The 22,320-nt window shown below is 38.7% G+C and overlaps 1 protein-coding gene across 1 annotated transcript in view; it reads left to right on the forward strand.

Moving 5' to 3' along the window:
• Positions 1 to 22,320, forward strand: part of LOC5567502 (GATA-binding factor C) — a 678,672-nt gene that overhangs the window by 469,364 nt on the left and 186,988 nt on the right. The window contains exon 4 of the mRNA XM_021837727.1: positions 9,180 to 9,331. Coding sequence (XP_021693419.1) covers positions 9,180 to 9,331 — 152 coding nt within the window. The remainder of the gene's footprint in view (positions 1 to 9,179; positions 9,332 to 22,320) is intronic.

The following is a 22,320-nucleotide window of genomic DNA, read 5'->3' on the forward strand; positions in this document are numbered from 1 at the left end:
TAAACTCTCTACCAGCAGCTTCATTTCTTTTACCAAAAAAAAAGTTATTGAAGTCGCTTTCACAAATTCTAAAGAAAAACCTATTGATTTTTGGAATCTATGCCGAGATTTACCATTGCTCATCGCGTTTTGAAGATATTCCGATATTCCTTGGAGGAGCGACACTCATTATTCAAAAACGATTGTACCAATTTGTTTCATATTTTTGCAGCAAACTCTCATCAAAGTATTGTTTCAAAAAGCTAATAACTGGACATGACAACAAATTTGTAACCTGAAATATTCACGTGGGTTATGTCTACCGTGATGAATCAAAACCCGGACGGGATCAATATCCGGACACTTGTGGAATTTCATTACTTTAATGCTAAATATCCTTCCGAACGTAAAAATATTGTTTCTAGGACAAATTTTAACTACCATTGACCATTGTAACGTAAAATAATATCAAGTAAGCCTTGCAAAACAATGTTAAAAACAAAAACAAAAGTCAGTTTCACTCGGATGCGTCTATTTCTAAAATTACCGGAAACTGAAAGAATTCTACACAACGTGCCACTGCAATTCGGCGATGAATAACGCATTTGTAACGTTTTAATTTTATGTAATACACATTTTGTTGTGATTTGTTTGAGTTTGCTGCTGGTTAAGTTGAATAGTTTCGCGAAATTAATGTGTTTAAAGAAGACTGTCCGGATACCGGTACGAGTGGTTTTGAACCCGGACACCGTGCTTGAGCAACGAATTTAAAAGGTTTCAACAACATATATGGCACACAATTATAGTTGGAAAACATGGAAAAAATGTTTAAGAGTAAAATAATTATGATTCTGAACATTATTTTCTACAAAAAATGTAAATTGTGTGTGATAATTTTGGGGAATGATGCGCACTTCATATTATTTTTTTAAGGGTTGTCAAAAAAATGTTTGAAGCTGTTCGAGATCTTATAACAGATGATCAACACTATTTTCCACAAATCCATGAATTTATGTATCGTTAAATCAAGGCACGCTATGTCTGAACCAGACGATTATGAAAATCAAATGTACATCGGATTTTTTCTCGCTAGAGTTTTGTTTTTGAGTTATATTTTCATAATCGGAAAGTTTTAAAATATTCCATCGGTGAAATTTTGATGTTTTCCACTTTTCGCCATTTTTCATACTTAATCCCATGAAAATCAAGTTTTCGACGCATTTCCGCCCATACAAAATGTATGGAAAAAATTTCACCGATAGAATATTTTAAAACCTTCCGATTATGAACATATAGACCAAATACTGATCTCTAGCGAGAAAAAATCCGATGTACATTCGATTTTCATAATCGTCTGGTTCAGCCATAGCGTGCCTTGATTTAACGATACATAAAATCATGGATTTGTGGAAAATAGTGTTGATCATCTGTTATAAGATCTCGAACAGCTTCAAACACTTTTTTGACAACCCTTAAAAAAATAATATAAAGTGCGCATCATTCCCCATAATTATATGGGGTATGTTTGATTTTTTCTGGTAAATGTGAAATACAGCTGTGGTGATTTAAATGTCCGGAAGTTGATGTACCAATTTCCGGATTTTGATCCAAGTGTCCAGATTTGTTAAAAAAAACATGGTGCAGAATTATCATAATTTTCACTATATTTTCATGAAATTCATTGTAAATTTTATGTCCAGCAGCAAGTTCCAGCCTAACAGTTATCATTTCATAGTAATAAGTTATAAAATAGCATACAGGCATTTGAATATCTGTATCACCTTAGGCGTCCGGGTATTGATGCAGCACGGTATGCGTCGGTCCCCTAAAGAATTTCGTATTATCTCAGGATCTTCAAATCGTATTATTCTCAGATCGACTAAGCTTTTGAAAATAGAAGAGTTTTTCGAGAATTTGTGGAAAAATGGAGCAAAAATATCGAAAAACATTAATCATTTTGCAATTAAAATATGTATTTGTAGAGTACACATGAAACTGATAGTTGTGGAGTTTATTACTCATGTTAAATATTTTTTCTTTTGTTCTGTTATTGCCTTATTTCAATGATTCTTCACACTCCCAATAAGTTTTGATTTACTTTCTGCATCTATTCTAGTGGAGATCCAAACCTCCTACCACGCCTACTGAAAGCCCAAAGCTTGACAGCATATCAGATACAAATCAGAAGATATAAAGTGTCATTATCTATATGAAAGTATATGCTATTAAGGTGAAGATGCAACGAAGCCATACCTATAATTTTCAAGAGCACAAATCTGAAGAACGAAACATCCGTTTAATCTGAAAAATTAATCAATTGGTCACCACCAGCATGTGTCCAATCGATTAAGTTTTAAGCTTAAACTGATGGTTGGTTCTCAAGATTTGTGCTCTTGAAAATTTTAGGTTTGGCTTCGATTCATCGTCACCTTAAGAAGCGATAATATAGAAGACGATCCTTCAATGTTGTTTATAAGATGATTCATCAATTTAGGCTGACCATAAGCCAATGAGATAAAAACGGGACAAATAAAAAACAAAAACGGGACAATTTTGAAAGACATAAATTATGCGTTTGTGCTACTTTTCCCCGATTTCCAGTTCCCCAAATGACCCGTTCCCTTGTAAAGCAATGCAGCTAAAAAAGTGCAATAATAGTCTCTACCCGAGTAGGCGAAAAAAGCAAAGTAATAGCAAATTTTGATATGCACATACAAAAGTGATACTAACTTGAAAGGAATAAGAGATAAAAGATCCGTAAATAACATCTAAAATTTACTCCTGGAATATTATTAGCATATCATATTTAGCTTTAATAAGATCTCACCAATATCAGCAAGCTATTCCTTAGATCTTCCAACATCAAATTTAGCTATGGCTCAGAAGTTCCAGAAATATAAGTTTGATATAATCTACAGATCTTTATCTCATATGTCAATCAATTCAATATCTCGATTTAATGGTCAGAACTTTGCTTCTGCTCGGGTAGTAAGATAGTGTTGAATTAGAAAGATCGATAAGCTACCAAAGAAGGAGATATTTGATCATTCTCGTCAAAATACATATTGCCAAAAATACATATTGTTCACCACCGTGAAATGCAAAAGGTTATGACAATTATAACTTTTCGGAGAACTGAGCTATGCGGGGAACGGGGTTTTCGGGGAATAAGCTTTCTGAGAACAGGCATTGAGAGAACGACATTCGGGAAACCGCCATTCGAGGAAAAGTAGCAGAACCAGATTATGCAATCCCAAGCTACATCCCAAGCTACATCCCAAGCTCATTCTTTGATTTCCGAAAAGCAGCGTTTTCTAAGAATTCCTTACAAAAAAATCGTTACTCTTTTCAATTTTTCAATTCTAACGTAATTTTTTCTAATATTTAATTACTTTATTGAAATATCCACTTTTTAAACAGTTAATCTAATCAATTGCGTATCAGAAGTAAACACTTAGTTGTTCTTTTTCATTGTAGGTATTATATGAATAATTATCTTATGAAGATCCGTATTTTGGAAATCCACCAAAATTTGGCATAAATATGAGTAAAGAAACGCAAAAAGTTAAGCAGAAGCATGTACGGATCAAGTTTAACTCTGTTTGAGAAACTAATAATTGCTTGGAAATTAGATGAGTAAGACAATAAACTCAGAAATATTGCTAAAAGTTGTTTGTTATGTTGTTATTTTTATTTTTTACTGTTGTTGTAAATTATGTGCCAATTCTCCATTTCCTCAAATACGGGACAATTTGAGCATTTTCCATAAAACGACGGGACAGTCCGTCGAGGAAATGAAAACGGTACTGTCCCGTTAAATACGGTACGTATGGTCAGCCTACATCAATTGTTCAAGTATCTTTGTAAAGTTTCATCATTCGAAACAAACAAAGCTTGATTCTCTTCCGAAACAAAGCACCATGTTCATTATCAATCATTGTATCTTAATTAATCATAGATTCATCAAATGCATCGGGTAACACATAGTGCTTCTTGTCAGAAAATTAAATTAGAATCTGAACTTGCTCTTTATTGAAATGATATTCTAAACACACTTTGCTCGTAAACAACTTCCCTTGAGAACCCATCTTCCGTGCCGGTCTCGTTGCCCATCAATCTTTGTTTAATTGAATATTGCCCAAAGCTGGCCCCGTAATTAGTCAATCTAGTTATAACAGAACATCACACACGAGCTAGCTTCTTCCACTCTAATCCATCACTGTCTTGGCTTGGGCTCTTGGCACCAAGACCGAAAACGGGAAAAATATGCAACCACCTTCTTGTGTCGCCTCTGCCCAAGTTGAGTCATGTCGCATCGCAGCAAGTGAGCTTCTGGAAAGCAACACCAGTTCAACAAACCGAAACAAAGAAACAATTAAATTCCAACATAACCTATGCGCGGTGTGGTTTCCATGTTCTCGAATGCTAGAGCAAGTCAGTCGAATAAAAGTAAGAGGTTGTTTCCGAGATACAACCGCCAAGTTGACGTTGGATAACGTTAGCTTCTTCTATTTCCTGGCTAGAGACCGTCACGAATTTATGAAAGATTTCTACTATTTCTAAAATCCAATCAATTTTCATACTATTTGTTGTATGTCAATTCTGACCTATTATGGAAATTTTGTGTATTTTTATTTGGTTGGTTCGGTTCAACACCGATAGAATCGGTCAATGGAAGAAAAAGCATGAGCGGTAACTCTACTCCGGTCGAACGTTAGGTTCACGCATGATCTACCTAGATTGGTTGCTTCAGTAGGTTCCGAAGCCAATTTGGGGTTGAGGTACCATGACCCCACAGTTATGGATCAAATAGTGTGGAGTCCAACCTATAAAATCCAATAAAACGACATGGAAAACATATACCGTAAAACGGGGTAACTTTGATAGTTTTTTCGAAGAAAACTTGAATATTTTTGCATGCTGTTTCAAAGATTTACAATTTATATTTTTAAAACAAGTACTGGCATCCTAGCTATCGATTACAGTCGATAAATTGGCAAAATATTCATTTTGAATGGATATATAATTTTTCATATAATCGAAACTTGGTTTTCTGTTTTGGGGTAACTTTGATAATGGAGTATGATTCGAACAAAATTGGATGAATAACGAACATTTGTAGGGCATTGCATACCTCTAGGCGTTTAACGTTATATGGAAATTTCTGACTTAGATTACAAAAATGGTCCCAGTTTGTGAATATGCTTTTCGCTAAGAGATTTGAAACCATATTCAAGTTCTATGATAACTAGGCTATCAAAGGTAAGTGGCCAACTATTCAAAACTACATCAAATAGTGATCGCAGAACAGATTGTTTGTAAGCGTTTTGAAAATGCTAAAATTGTGTAAATTTTTTAAATTCGTATAAAAAGCCTAAAATGTTCTTGATTTCAATGAAAACCACTCTTACATGAAGTGTCATACTAATATTCTTTAGTTTTGCATTCGTTTTGCTTAACTGATTACAAGAAATTATGAAATTTCATTTTGTATGCGATGGGTTACGCACTATCAAAGTTACCCGCATTATCAAAGTTACCCCGTTTTACGGTAATTGTAATTTAAAAGTACGAATTGAATCGTTTCAAATTGGATCTTCGTATAGTAAACTGTTTTGAGTGTAATATTTACATAGGATTGCATAAAAATTAAAAATTGTATCGGTTCCTGAAAACCATATTATGGATCAATTTTCATATTATGGATCAAATTGTGACATATTACGGATCAGTGCGCAAAATGAAGAGGTTTTCAACTCAATGCATCTAAAAATGTCGAATCCAATGCTTAAAATGGCAGAAATCTACATTCTTTGGATGTGATCCATAACCGTGGTAAACAATCATTTCCTGGTCCATATTATGGATCACTAGTTAGAAGTGCTAATATTTGGTATTTAGAATGAACAATCAAGAAAAATGTTTTCCAATGATGAATTCATACTGAATCGAAGCGAACAAGCATGTTTTATGCTATAACATTTGACGTTTACCACCTGTGGGAGCTTATGAATGCTGACGGCACTTCTTACAGAAAACGACCATATAGTGATAGCTATGTGGTACCAACTAATCATTTGTCAAATACACCGTTATTTAGCGGTTGAATGTTGTACTTAACATTACAAATGGTAGAAGACAAATAGTATAACATGGGAAAAATATGTTTTACGTAAACGTTTATGTTTTGGGCAAGTTATTCGATGTTGAACGCCAAAGTGATCCGTCACTGTGGGTGATCCGTAACTGTGTGGGCATGGTACTTCTCCATGAAGTCCGCGAGCTCCATGTTCCCTCTTTGCTCAAATCGATGTTAAAGTTTCCAGTCACGATAATTGGCATGATCTCCTTTTGATACTCAAAGAAGTTCCGCACCATGAAGAACTTCTGCTTCGTCGTGGTATCAGGGGAAATGTAGAGGCAAATCTACGATTTCAGAGCTCGACCGTCATGGTCCTGCAGGAAGCGAGTGGCCTAACAGTAGACGCATTAACCTAAGTAAGAATGCTAATGTCGTTGCTGTTCGTGTTACCAACATCTAGTTTGCCACGCGCTGACGGCTTGAGTACCGGTCCTCAAAGTATCAAATAAATTTTAAAATCATCCACTACAACATAGCGTCGACCAAACAATGAAAAGATACAGTTTAAAGTGATAATAAACTAATTCAGTTTTGTGGGAACACCGCCATTAGCGTTCTACTACTAATATTTCTATTGGCCTAACTGATCGGTTTGTTTGAGAATACCAGCCTGTGCGCGATCCACGCCAAGCGTGTCAGCATCATGCTGGGTCACAACAATGCATTCGACGTAAAAGAGTTACAACCAGAGACATATCATCTATTGCTATTATTTGATCAATAAATTTATTTATTTATCAATTATAATTTTGCTTGAATAGTTTTCAACGGAGATGATTGGCAAATAAAGTAGTAGGTACCGTAAATTCGGGTGAAATTGATCACCATGTAACACGTTTTTTTTTCTGACTTATAGAGCACCAATATCAATGTAACCTATGGTAAATGAACGTTATTTGTCTCAATTATTGTCAAATTGTGTACTGTGAAGTTTTTTGTGTTACAGAATGATCTTTTCTATAAAAAATATTATAAAATTTCAGAACTATGTTCGGTGTGGTATTGGCAGACATCCATAAACTTTTGATTCTAAACAAGGATTTGGACATGTATCAGCCTGAAAGCTTGTGAGGATGCTTAAAGTTTATCCCCAATACAGATTGCATAATCAAAATTCGTACCAGTTTGCTAATTTTGTATAAATAATTGAATTTCTGTTAAATATTAGAAAATTCCGTACATTTAGGCGTTTTCAGAGGTTTTCTTTAAATCCAATTATTGATTATTTCAGTAAATATAGTGTTGTTTAGAATTTGGCAAGCATAATCGGATTCAGGGATCCCAAATAAGTTATGTAGAATTATTTTCAAAACAAACATTAGTGGAATTGACAAAAGATCAATTTCACTCCGGAATAAGATTTCTTGGGTTTTTTTTTAATTTTAAACATGTTTTTTAGCACTAAAATCACATTTGTTAGAAAACTTTGGCACATGAGCCAATGGACTTCACCGTCGTACTTGTTTTCCTGTATTCAGTCGTTTGGCTATAATCTTGCCAATTTATAGAAACCACATATGGAAAACCGTGGAAAATGATCAATTTCACCCGAAATTACGGTACCTAGGTTCCCGTCGTTCATCGGGTCGGGCGGCGGTAGCATATTTGCAGTCTTCTCTGTGTGCATTTACATGAAGGTAGCGACGATTACAAAGGCATTATTCAAAGTAAGTAAAGTTTGTAAGGATGCTTAAAATATATCCCCGAGCTCGAATTCATCTTCTAAAGTCGTACCAATTACCTCATACGGTTGAAATAATTAAATTTCTTTTACATACCGAGGGACGAATGACCTTCGGGTTTAAGTCCCTCTCAAACAACAACATTTTACATACCAGGGATTTCCTTAGGAAATTGCCTACATTTAGGCGTTTTCATCGCAATTCTTGAAAATAACTATTTATTATTTGTTTAAATATTTCATTATTAGGAATTTAGCAAACATATTCGGATTCAGGGAGCTCATATTCATTATGTAGAGCCGTTTTAAAAAATAACAATAATCGCATAGGCAAGTGATCAATTTCACCCCGAAATGGGATTCCCTGATTTTTATTTAAAGGATGATTTTTAGCTCTAAAAACACATTTGTTAGATAATTTTGGCACATAAAGCCAAAGAGGCTGACCGTCGTACTTGTTTTACTGCATTCAGTTGTTTGGCGTGTTCAACATTATTAAAAACAGACAAGAAAAACCATGAAAAATTATCAATTTCATCCGAAATTACGGTACATGTAAACTTCAAAACGTCAAAACCTTATAACAGCAAGAAAAATGTGCTCTTCTATGAAAAATAAGACATGCCTCGATATTTACCATTTTTTCAATAGTTAAGTCATGAAAATCAATAGTTTTCATTAATAGAGTAAATTCGTAGAAAGATTTCCAATCGATTGGTGCAAGAATCTTGAAAATCTATACGAGCGTTAGTGAGTTATTAATAGTCAAAATCTAACCACTTTTCGTGACGCGAGCGATTTTTCGTTTTTCGAAATTGTACCCCAGTATGTTGCCGTAAGACGTTATCCAACGTCAAAAGAAGAAATGTTCGATCCCCATCGGAGCACGTGGTTTCTTTTCGTAGTTTCAATTTCAATTTGCATATTTGACACGTGTGTCGGCGTGTACGTAAACTTCAAAACGTCAAAACCTTATAACAGCAAGAAAAATTGTGCTTTTCTATGCAAAATAAGACATACCTCGATATTTCCTAATTTTTCAATAGTTTAGTCATGAAAATCAATAGTTTTCAATATTGGAGTAGATTCGTAGAAACATTTCCAATCGATTGGTGCAAGAATCTTGATAATCTATCCGGGCTTTAGTAAGTTATTAACAGTTAAAATCTAACCACTTTTCGTGACGCGAGCGATTTTTCGTTTTTCGAAATTGTACCCCAGTATGTTGCCGTAAGACGTTATCCAACGTCAAAAACACGAATTTGTTACCGAATCCTGAAAGCAAATTGAATCCGACGACGACAACGCACCGAGTTCTAATTTTCGATTTCTCCGCTTGTTTTCTTTCTTTCTTTGCCGGTCATTTCGCATCAGCAGAGGGCCGAGAGTGCGTCAACTGCGGTGCGACATCGACGCCCCTCTGGCGACGGGACGGTACCGGCCATTACCTGTGCAACGCCTGCGGACTCTACTACAAGATGAACGGCCAGAACCGGCCGCTCATCAAACCGAAGCGAAGACTGGTCAGCGTAAGTATCTCGGCATAACCACTAGTATTCAAGCTTCTATTTTACACTGAAACCTCGTTTGACGGAGTCTTCGTTCGAATTAAATTTAGGTGTGATACATTCAGTACAAGCCTACAAAAACTTGAAGAATTTTACAGTGTATCATAACCATCATGTGCTAGTGGTGTTTTTTTGTATTAAACAGACTTACAAAGGCAAAACCTCATTTTACAACCTAAACTCTTTCGTTTTATGAACTGATTCAATTTTCGAACCCTCGTTTCATTTCGCAAATCGAAGCTTCAGTGTACTGCTCTCTGGGAAAATTGCGTCGTCGACGGACAGAGTGAAGGATGGGTAACACATCTACAAATTGGACGCGCGTCATTCAAATATCAAACCGTGTGACCTCCAAGACGTGTGCCCTCCAGTAGTTGAGCCGTTCTTCCGTAATTATCATGTAGTACTACCGTGTTTTTTGTGTAACCGTCACTTACACATCCTCCTCGCATTTTCCTCTTAACAACGGAGTGGACTTTTTGTTCCTCTGCAGTACCCCAGTTGGTTGCAATCATTGTGTGTGAGTTGGTATGTGGCCTGGCCATAGCTGTTATGAGTAGAGATGGATGCAAGATGATAAGCACTCGCCCTTGCCATCGCACGGCGACCTACGGCAGCAACAGGAACTAACCATTGCACCCACAAGTCACAAAAGCAAATTAGAGAAGAAAACACCGTTTGTTCAGTTTCCCAGAAAGTTCGCTTTGTGAAAAGTTGGATGAAGGTTTTTAAGGGGGGCAATGTCCTAAATAGGACACACATACAAAAAAGTGCTGACGACAGAAACGGCAGTCTCATTGTTACACTGTAGGAGAGAGCGGGTCTTTGACATCCGTGGTCCCAATTGTAATTAGAGGTCTCTGGGTTGATCATCATGTTTTATCGAGAGATGACAACTTGAGAATGCAGCAATGTGTACACACAAACAGCTTTTGAAGTTCCCACTATTAGTTTCTGAATCAAAATTTTAAATATCCAAATGAAAAAGGAAAGTAAACTTTTTGAAAGAAAACACAAAAAATCATGTAATATCGATTTATTCATTTAAAACCAATTGAAGAAAAAAAAATAACCGATCAGAAAAACTTATAAAAAAACGAAATTGTTGAACAGAGCAGAAATTGTTGAATAGAGCACCAGAATGGCACGATACCGTTGTAGTCTGCGAGAGTTGCTGCTCTTGAATTCTCCCTCGCCACGTACAAAACGAGAGAGTGCATAGGGCTCTCCAATTGAGATGTGTCACGAACTGTTATGGTTCACGAACTCTTACACTCTCTTAACATGGTTCGATCGACTGATTCGGATCAAATTCCAAACTCTGGAATAGTCTGAACCGTGGGTTTTCTCTAGGGATTCCACTAGCAATTGTTCCAGAAATTCAACCGGGATCCCTCCATGGATTGCTCCAGGAACTTATCCAGGGATTTCTAAAAAAAAACTTCAGATAAGAAGTTCCGGAGGAATTTATAAAGATAATTCGCGAAGGAAAATCTGAAGGAATTCTTATTCAATATGATGAAATCCCTGGAGGAGTTCATGGGTAAATCCCTGTAAGAATTTCTGGAGGAATTCTAGTAGGAATCCCCGCAGCAATTTTAAGAGACCCAGAATGAGCTATTTTTCTGGACGTATCCCTGAGAAGTTTTTTAAAGGAAGCTCTTGGGGAATCCTTATAGGGGTTCATGAAGTTATTCGTAGTAAAATCTCTAGATGAATTTCGGGTGGAATCTCAGAAAGAATTCCTGATAGAATTCACGGAGCGATCCCTGGAGGAAATTTAAGGAATAACTCGAAGATGAATCTTGAGAGAGCAACCTGAGGAATTTCAGGAGATTGTAGAAATATCAAAAGTAATCCTTTAAGAAATTGTCGTAGTGTAACCTAAGTCCTGAAGACAATTCTGCAAAAAATCCTGTAGAGATCCCAGGGCCGGATTTACAAATGTGGGAGCCCGGTGGCCATTGTATTGTGGGGGCCCTTTTTCCAGAAAAACATTTTGATACTTTAGAATAGACTAGATGTTTTTTAGTATCCTTTGTCAACTTTCGTCATCAGAAGTCAAACTATTTTACAACGTTCAACAAATACTTTAAATCCCCAGAACTTAAACCGATTTAAAATGTAAATCAATTTTACCAATGCTTTCTTTAATATTTTTTATATCTTTGTAGATTTAATATATTTAAAGATTAAATTCAATACTTTTTGGTGATAAGTTTTCAACAATTAAATTAACTCTTTAATGAATGTTCGAATCCTCTGAGCAGAATCTCAAATAGAGAAACTTAAAAGTAGATGGAGTACCGTGTACCTTTTAATTCCGGAGTGGAATTAAAAGGTACACGATACTCCATCTACTTTTAAGTTTCTCTAATTAAATTAATTTCATGGTATTTGGTATCTTAATTCACCTTATGTTTATTATATGTTTTAATATTCAAGTTGTTGAACATACAGATTTATTTAACAGTTTCGAGTTGAAGAAATTTGTGTAGGACTGGTCGCAGCTCTTTTTCTAGAGACTTGATGTTTATTTTAATGCAAGTCTCTAAAAAGTCTCTATTTTAATGGAATCTCTCTGAGGTATCTACTTTATCAAAATGGCATTTAAAGTTTCATTGTTCCTTATTCTGATTGCAGTGAATCCCGAATTCTACAGGCTCCAGAGAAAAATCCAAATACTACAATGTGGCTGTTCAGCATGTTCTCGCATATCTCAAGAAAAAAAGAAATCTCCTAGTGATTTGTCCAGAGATTTCATCTAGAATACTTTCAGGGACTCATACAGGGATCTTTATAAATATTCTCATGTTCAACAAATTCTCTCAAAAATTCTGCCAGTGACTTTTTTTTAAGAATTAAGAGAATTTAAGACAATTCTCTGTCTCTCCAGAATTTTCTCCAGAAAACCCTTGAGCACTACCTCCAGTAATTTCCTCGGGGATTACTTGATTTTTATTTCCATAAAGTATAGTTCCTCCTGGTATTCAACAGAATTCTCCAGTTGTTACTCTAGGACATCTTACAAAGTTTGTTTTAAGATATTTTTAACGTTAATCTTGGGGGATATACTGAGGACAATATCGATGGAAGAATCGCCGGATTTAATCCTGTAGAACTTAGGACTTCCTTGAAAAGTACCTAAAAAATCCAGTTTACACTCTTGAGATATCCGACACAAAACAATTGAAGGAATTCCTTAGGGAAATTCTGCCGAACAGGAGAACTCTTGACGAAATCTTCTGAGTAATCTATAAATCTTTAGGAAAAAGAATAATTTTAAGAAGAATATCAACATAAATTCTCACGTAATTCATAAAGAAAATCATGAAGAAACACATACAGTAATACAGTCGTAATGTCACATGGAATTACAAAAAAAAGAGAAATGTCTGGCCTGCTCCTATGATGAAGAATCAAACTCTCACCTTCTGGTTCCTCTAAGGATACGTTTCGTATTTCTGTTTTCTGTTTGGTTCATTTTCGGTATCTTTTTGATTCCTATCTGGTCTCTCTTTGTTCTTTTTTTCTGAAGTTCAAATATCAAAGACACTTAACCACTACCAGCTTTGCAGTGTGACCGATAGAGTCATTTCAAAATAAATATTTAAACAATTCAGTACTGTTACTTGATCTTCAGAGACATATATAAATTGCATTCGAACCTAAAACTTCGTTGAGAAAGCTTTAGTTACAGTTGAGAAAATCACGTTAGAAGATCAATAAGAGTTGAAGCAAAAGGATGACACTCTACTTGTATATTCAAATCGTTTTTAAATCTTTCTTATTCTTCGTGTTTCTCGTGAAATCTATATAAATAAAAATGGAATGGTGTTTGTATGTCACGAAATGGCTTACGAACGGGTCAGCGGATTTGGATAATTCTTTCTCCATTTTGTTCGTCAAGGGTTCCGACGTGTTTGAGTGTATAAAAGTTCCAGGATATTCACCGGGAAAGCCGGAAAAACGAGAGTGAACGGAACTGTCATTTTGTATGGGACGATTCGTAGCGGTTTTCAACAGCCTACTTGATGGCAAGACGAAGTTTGCCGGGACCACTAGTTAACAATATTAATGTTCTAATAGTTTGTTTTAGTTGATAGATAGATAGATATCTCTACTTAAGAGATTAAAAGCCCGAGGCTGGCTCATTTTTTTTTTGTTTTAGTAATTTTATTTGAGTTGATTTGCATAAATTCTGCAATTTTTCCGGATTTATGGAAATACCTCAATCTTTCAAATCACACAATGCGATTCCAAAAAGTGTGTACTATTACATTGATTCTAATTTTTCGTAAAAGTTTAACTATAAATATGTTTGTCGAAATTTGTGGGGGCCCCTAAAATGTGTGGGCCTGGGGGCCGTGAGAGATCCCCTGTAGGAATCCTTAAAGGAGTCTCTAGAAGAACTTTGGTGGATTATCAGAATCAATCACTTGAAGAGTCTTTGGACGAATCTCTGGAAGAGTCCATAAAGCAATCTCTACAGTATTTCCTAATGAAGTTCCCTGAGGAATCTCTGGAGAAATTCCTGGAGAAATCCCTGTAAAGATTTTATAGGAGGAATCTAAGGAGGATAACTCATTCAGAAATTCCTGATGAAATTGTTCAAAGAAACCCTGTAGAAATATCCCTACAAAAATTCCTGGAATTATCCTTGGAGGCATTGCTGGAGGAACTGCTGCCAAAAATCTTGAACGAAAAGCTAAAGCTATTTCAGGAGCCCTATCAGAAATGGCCTAGAAAATGTGGTAGCGAAAAACAAACCTTGTGGAATCCCTGGAGAAATCGCTGTAGGGTTAACGGTTGCGGCTATCTTGGAGGAATTTATCGTAAAATACCCGGAGGGATCTTCGAAATAACTCCTTGAGAAATCTCTGAAAGAGTCTCTGGATATATGCCGACAGTAATTCTTGAAGGAATCTCTGGAGGTTTTCCTGGAGGATTTATTGAAGCCCTTTTTGAACTGATTCCAAATTTCGATCTGAGTCAAAAGTTATCATTTGTCAGCGATAATTGTCTCTTTAATTATACAAAGGTGAAAAACACAAATTATGATTTGCCGGACGATGCCGATTCTTTTTATTGTTATCTTATTTTCTAATTGATGACCATGAACATGATTGATCAAAGATCGTTCTAAGCACCCGACGTTCGAAGACTCCAAGTGCTTGCAAGTCCTCCTCGAGCAGCGTCCACATCTCATGCCCATAGTGGACTACCGGCCTTATTAGCGTTTTGTACATGGTACATTTGGTGTGTATATGAATCATTTTGCCCGCAGCTCCTTGTGGAGGCCACAGTAGGCCCCACCAGCTAGCATGTAGGGTAACTGGGGTAAAACGCGCCCTCTAAGGAAGAAGGCGTTTTTAGCTATGAAGAACATTTTTATAAGCTCTTTTTTAATCATTATCCCATAGACAAACATGTTTTCTATCAAATTGTAGAATCAGCCGTCCATTTTCTTTTTTTCTGGAGCTAATGAATCAATTTTTATAAAATGCTTGCTTATCTGCATTTTTATTTTTTGCGGGGTAAAACGCGCCACCAGAGCTCGGCGTTAGCCGTACGCACGTGCGCATGCGCAATCATGCTTGCAAATACATTGCATACATAAGGGCGTTTTATCAAATGTTATTGTTCGATTATAGTATACATGCTGGTTCGAAAAATGTGCATTTGTAAGGTTCAAATTGGCACGTAACTACAGCTCAACACTTTTTTCGCATGGAATACAAACTATGAAAGTGCACAAATCGGTTCTCGGCGACAGTTTCAATAGTTTTGTTGTTTATCGACCTGAAAAATGACCTAAAATATTACACAAAATTACAACGAAAATATCAAAGAAGTTTTTCACGATTTTTGCTAGGAAAACACTTAAAAATAGATATAGAGAAGCATTTCAACACATTTTCTATTATCTCGGATAAAAAACAGCGTCCCAAAGCACGTCGTTCGTTCAAAACAAAGGTGGCGCGTTTTATCCCAACGGCGCATTTTACACCCAGTTCCCCTACTTTGTCTTGGCCGCATTCACCACCAGTCAAACTTTTGCTGCCTCGCGTTTCAGGTGGGTGTACAGGTCTGCCACCTTTTCAAATATTCGGCCGACAATGTCCATATCATCCGCGAAGAAAACAAATTGACTGGTTCTTGTAAAAATCGTACCCCAACTGTTGAGCCCGGCTCTCCGCATAACACCCTCTAGCGCAATATTGAACAACAGGCACGCAAGTCCATCACATTGTCGTAGTCCCCGGCGGGATTCTAACTAACTGGAATGTTTGCCTGAAACCTTCACACAATTTTGCACACCTTCCTTCGTCGCTCTTATCAGTGTCTTGAGCTTCCCGAGAAAGCTGTTCTCGTCCATGATTTTCGGATACTATCGTATGCCGCCTTGAATTCGATAAAAAGGTGATGCGTTGGGACCTGGTATTCACGACATTTTTGAAGGATTTGCCGTACAGTAAAGATCTGATCCGTTGTCGATCAGCCGTCAACAAAGCCGGATCGATAACTTTCCACGAACTCGTTTATTACAGGTGGGGATTTTTTTTATTATCGTACAAATTGGGCCGAAGGGTCTCAGATTTTCATGAAACTTTTTCCACAGGCAGGGCTCATGGATAAATGAATAAAAAAAAATTGAGAAAAATTCAGGGTCGCCTATTTTTCCGGAAAACTCAGGTGGAAATTTTTTGTTTTCCCTTGACACTACTTACTTTGAAAAATCATAACTCAAGAACGAAGCATCGTAGAAACAAATTTTTTATATAAAAATTTAAGCAAATTTTCTCAAAAATCAAAAAAAAAATATGAATTGGAAAAAGTTTTCCACAAAATTTTCCACCGTTGGGAAAATTCGTAAAGAAAAGCCGGAAAAACTATGCCCGAACTCGTGGAAAATTTTCAAAAAAATATTTTCGAGAAGGTAATTTTATAAGCTTTAATCACTGAAATTTTTGGAATGCACTTTTTTTTCGTTTTTGAGTTACGGCCAATTTTGTGAAAAATGTCCAGATGTGCCATAAAAGACTTTTCTTTGAAAAATCATAACTCAAGAACGAAACATTGTAGAAACAAAGTTTTTAAATGAAAATTTAAGCAAATTTTCTCAAGTGGGGGACCACACAAAGGGGACTATTTTATTCCTGCAGGTACGCGAGGCACGCCATGCCCAGCCATTTACCGTGCCGGCAAATGAAATGTAATATGTTGTTTACAAAATGATGAAACCTGAATTTTGTTTCACCAAATTAGGATAATAGTGTTTTCTAACACAGAACACCTAGATACAAGAAATGAATGTTATGTTTGAAAAAGTAAAGAAAGAATTGAAAAAAAACTTAACTTATAAAGGGTACCTGAACTTGGAGCGCTTGAATAGCAACAAAGGCTGTCATGAATCGAATGAATTAGCAATTTGTTGTTGGATGAGGTTTTATCATATAAATTGACAATGAACGAAACTTGAAAAATTAACCGGAGCAAGAATAATAATTTTGCCTGACATTCACCTTATTCTTCACTCGACATGCAATCAATATAGTTTTTAAGTGCCATAGGTTTAAAATCACAAAGTCACACTCCCGAAGCATATCCCACCCAATCAAAACATACAAAAAACGACGATCGGAGCCCAAACAAGCAGCAATAAGCATGGACAACGGGCCCAGACCCAGCGGGGCGCCATCGCTCACTCACTCAAGTCGGCGGTTAACTGTGAGAACAGAACGTTTCTTCTTTCCTTAGATTCCACTGACCCAAAGGAATGAAGTGGACAACGCACCAAACTCGGGTGCGAGAAATTGATGACTCCGAAGGAGTGAGGCATATGCTTCTAGGAAATTGAACCCAAACTCAACGGTGTTGTTGTTGGTGAACTCGTGTTTCGGTTGTTTTACCATGACTGGTCAAACTGATCGAAAACTTAATTCGGTGCCCAAAACATCCACGCGGAGGTAAAAATTGATATCCACACCGTTTGGAGCAAAAATATTCTACCGGTTTCCCTCCCCGTATGCGCTCTGCTTATCCACCGAGCCGTGAGAATCGCGTGAATCAGCCTGCCATTCTGCTCATCTACATATAATTTGGAAATGTCACCACGCATTCTTCGGATGAAAACTGGATGGACAGCGGCCAAGTCATGGATCGCTTGCAAAACTACGAGGACGACGACAACGATGACGATGATGCCTCGAAGGCTTCTGTTTGCGTGGCCTCCCAACAATCCGAGGAGTTTAATGAAATCAAATGCTAATTAGAGATTGCGGCCAAATGCGTGCACCCTGCCGGGAAGTGTTGCTGCTGAATGCCGAGCTGCTTGGAAGTCGTTGGAAGTTTTGGACTCCCGCTAGGTTTTCAGTCCCTCGCCCTCTAGGGGGGGATACTCTGACAGTTGTAACCTTTTTTCTCTCTGCCCATGCTGGTGGTGCAGTCAATGGATTAGTGTATTAATGATGCCCCCCCTATAGGGGCGCAGAAGGGTGCGCGCAGCGGAAAATCAAGGTCCAGGGAAAGCATGACTCTTCCAGTTTTGTGTTTACTCGACGGGGCAGGAAGCTTCATTATTTGCTAATTGCCACTCGAAATTTTCAATTTGAAATACTCCTCACACAAGTATGCGGATGAACTTACGCGCGGTCACTAAGTGGACGCTAATTGCGCCCAGTTGGTGCTTCGGATGGGAGCTTCTTCGTGCACACTGTCGGAAATTGTTGGTTACCTTTTGTGAGGCACCCCAGGGAAATGGCAGCCAACCTGGGTCATTCTGTTAAAACTTGAATTTTATTGATTTTTAACATGGCTTGGACATAATGGTGGAACTTTATATGGTGAAATTTCACAGAAGGTTTTGAGGGAATCATTCGTAGATGCTGAAATACCTATTTCAAGAACTTTGGCCTTCTCCATCGTACATGGGATTGATAATATGATGAACAAACCGTTGAAGCCCCTTTGTCTACTGTCAACTTCCAGAATTGTCTGCATGGGCCCACCCAAAGCCTCATGTTTAAGTCTCTTAGTTTAAAACTTGCATGATAAAGATATTCACAACTGTTGAATATCTTTATGAACCATGCATACTTAGAAAGCTTGCTAATAACGCTGTGGTCTCTGCGAAGGGCCCACGAGCGGAAGTCTTGCAAAGATCGTTGCGAAATTTCCTTGATGATCTATTCATTGGGCTATTATATTAGGCTACTATTGTTCGGAGACGTGTTCTCTCCGCATACGATCTCTCACAACAACGCGTGCAGTAGTCGAACACGGCGATACCTCCACAACAACTCAAACAGCACAAGGACACTCATGAAATTCTACATGTCCGATCTTGTACAAATACTGACAGAAAATGCCTCAAATGGAAATGCACTTCCCATGGATTCTTCAATACCAGTCTGACACATTTGGTATAAGCCGAAAAGTCCACCTGCATTTAGTGAAGTTATGCCATTCCTGCTGCTAACCTCTGAGCATTCCCAAGCAACTCAAGAATGTCTCTTTACACGCGTTGAACATCTTCCTTGATGATGAGCCCGATGGGTGTCATCCCGGCTATGATGCACACGGCCTCTTTAGATACCGTCCGGAATGCACTTGCTACTCTTAAGCACATTATCCTGTACGTGCTTTCCACCCGCTTTAGGTTTCTGCTCGTTCTAAGCGCTTTGAACCAGATTGGTCCTCCATACCTTAGTATGGATAGCGCCACGCATGCGTTTGCTGGCAATTACAGTAGAGCTGTTAGGCATCATTCTCGAAAGCGCCGCTATAACCGTAGATGCACTTTTACATGCATATTCAACGTAGCTAGCGAAGCTGAGCTTGTAAACGATCATTACCCCAAGGTGCCTAAGAGATCGCTTAGACTATATGGTGCAATCACCTACCGAGATAAGCGCCCTTTACTCGGACTTGTGAGTGTTGACTAACACAACCTCAGTCTTGTGATGGGTTATTCTTAGTTTCCTAGATCTCATCCACTCCTCAATTATGATAGAGTGCGCCGCGGTCAACTCTACTTCCTCTTACAATTTATAGACCAGTAGGTTGATGTCGTCGGCGAAGCCAACAATCTAAACACCCGTCGGAAAGGTGTTTATAGGTTTTTTTTTAATAGAATTTTCGAACTTCTAGCAAATTCATAAACTCTCATCTAACCCGGTTATTAAGGGTACTCATGGGATTTAGGCTTTGTGGTTCTCACTTAACGGTTTATTACGGTCTATTACTCAAAGGTCTTCTGTGGATGCACGTCTCGAGTGTGGTAATAGAAAAAAGGGGAAAGCACCTCTGTACCACGCCACCTTTATTTTGTTTGGGTTACAAGCCTGATGTCCCCAGGGACTACCTTATGGTAGTACTTCAGGAAACTGAGGGCTTGTTGGTGCATTTAAGCCTTTTCGTCACCTCTTGCTCTACTCGCTGCAATTTGTTTGTTCAACGTCACTCACATTTTGGAGCCGGCCACAACCTTGGGCCATATGAGACTTTTTTCGATAGATGCTGCTATGTTTGGTGGAGCGCTTGACTCTACTGCTCTGCTCGTCATGCTTTTTGGGCGAACCCTTTCGATGCCGAGGTTGATCTTGCGATTCCGGTTGGGTGGTGATTTCCGGTTCGCAAGCGTCCCGACGGCCCTATGCCGGCGGTTCGTCGTGATATGATCGCTACTACTTGGCGTAGTTCCCAACGGTGAAGCTTGCCTACTCCGATGGAGAGTTCTTCGACGAAAGAATATCTCCCGAAACCGGTAACGTTACGAGTTCTTCTTATTCTGTTGTTGGCAGGTAAATTGCCGAAGTCGGTTCAGCAATTCCGGTTGGAGGATGGCTTCCAGTTGACTGGTGCTCCGATGACTCAAGGCGATGACTCGCTACGGACTACTCCCCGACGGAGGATCTATCCTACTCCGACGAAGATTGACAGAAGGACAGATGCTGAGGTCGATCCTGCGATTCCGGTGGAGGGAAACTTCCGCTTCACAGACGCCCCGGCGACCATTTGCCGGTGCTGTTTCACGATCTACTCAGCTAGTCCCCGACGGAGAATCTGGCCTACTTCGATCGCGGCCCGACGCTCTCTGGTCTTCTCGCCCTTTCTGTTGCAGCGACGACATGATAAGCGTTATCGCTCTCTTCACCGCATGCCACGTACTTGTCGGGGTGTTGTCGGGGTGTACATCTTCGTTGCTGCTTCCGAGAATTTCGTTCCGGACTTCCGTGAATCTTGGGCAGTCAAAAAATACATGTTGCGGTGTCTTCTCGATGACTCTGCGTGCCCAAATCTATGGAGGTGCTTTCTGACACATCCATGACTCGATAGGAATTGTGTTAGGTAGAAGTTTACCTTTCCATGCTTCCTATTCATCCACGTCGACAGATTAGGGATGAGCCGGTGGGTCCATATACCTTTCTACGCGCAGTCCAATTCGTGCTGCCATCTCGCCTCTTCCATACGTTTCTGACGTCTCTTCGTTGGTAGCACTCGATATCCTCCATCAAAGTAATGCAAATGATGACTATAACGCATACAGCATCTGACGATATTGTTCTATACGCACTCGTGACTCGCACTCCCAGCCGAAACGCTCTGTTCAGCTTTTCTCGGTTCCATTTTGTTCCTTGAACCTTGTCCCAAGCAGGAACTCCATACCTCAATATGCCAAGACGTTAGCTAGCAGGCCCATGGTACTGCTACTTTGACTGCCTAAGTTTGGCATGATTCTCCCTATTGCGTTCATTACCTTCCTGGACTTTTCGCATGCGTAATCAGGTGCTTCAACACGCGCTTCGGTGCTATCACACACCTTTCTACGTTGACCTCCATCTGCTAGCAGTATCTCTATTTTGTGGTGAGCTATCTGCAGTTTGACTCCGCCAGCCCTCGATTGCGTCAATTGTTTCCCTCACCGACATCTCCACTTCTTCCAGTGTCTCGACCGTCACCATTAGTGACACATCATCGGCAAAACTAACAATCTTCACCTTTATGGGTAGCCGCATTGTCAGGACTCCGTCGCACATCCCGTTCCAAAGAGTTGAATCGAGAATGGTACCTTGAGGGACGCCCGCTGTCACTTGCATTGACTTCTGCCCTTCATTTGATTCGTACACCAGTATTCTGCTCTGGAAGCAGCCCTTCAGGATCTTGCACAGACAGACGGGAACCTGCATTCCGTGCAGTGTTGCTGGGATGGCCTCATAGCTGGCACTGCTAAATGCGTTCTTTACATCAATCGATACTGCTCAAATTGCGTCTACCGTCGATAAGCCTTTGCGGAACCCGCGCTCACTCTTGGTACACTCAGTCTGTTTAGAATGATTCTTTTCAGGAGCTTTCCGAGCGTATCAAGCAGGCAAATGGGCCTAAACGAGGTTGGTTCTCCCAGTGGCTTCCCTGGCTTTGGCAGCAGTACCAGTTTCTGGATCTTACATATTCCTGGAAAGTTACCTTCGTCAAGGCCAGGCATTGCAGAATTCGCTCTCATTTGAGTATGAAGCACGATCAAAGCAAGCAAAGAAAAACATCCCATCTGTTGCGGTCCACGATCGTCATTGTATCGCAAGGTGTAACAAGTCTGATAAATGGAAGCAGCGAGCGAGTGCTTTAAAGAGAAAGCGATGATAAAATCAATTTTTCTCGCTTTTTTACCATTGGGGATAGGGGTTTTTCTTTACTGGCACGATAAACAATCCACCAACTTCCAATAGCAATAGTGTCCCCCAGGTTTGGAGCATGTTAAGAGAGGTTTTGCACTACTATCCCCCCAATCTGATCGAAGTTGTAGCAGTATACGATAAACAGTCTCTCACATGCTGTACTGTTATGATAGTTACAGAGAGCGATACGTGAGAAATTTTCTCAATTTTCTCAGGATTCAATCCCTGGTCAAGGCACTTTTGTAACACCTTCCTGAACATGTCCGAATATAC

Source organism: Aedes aegypti, chromosome 1, assembly GCF_002204515.2.
Source record: "Aedes aegypti strain LVP_AGWG chromosome 1, AaegL5.0 Primary Assembly, whole genome shotgun sequence".
NCBI lineage: Eukaryota > Metazoa > Arthropoda > Insecta > Diptera > Culicidae > Aedes > Aedes aegypti.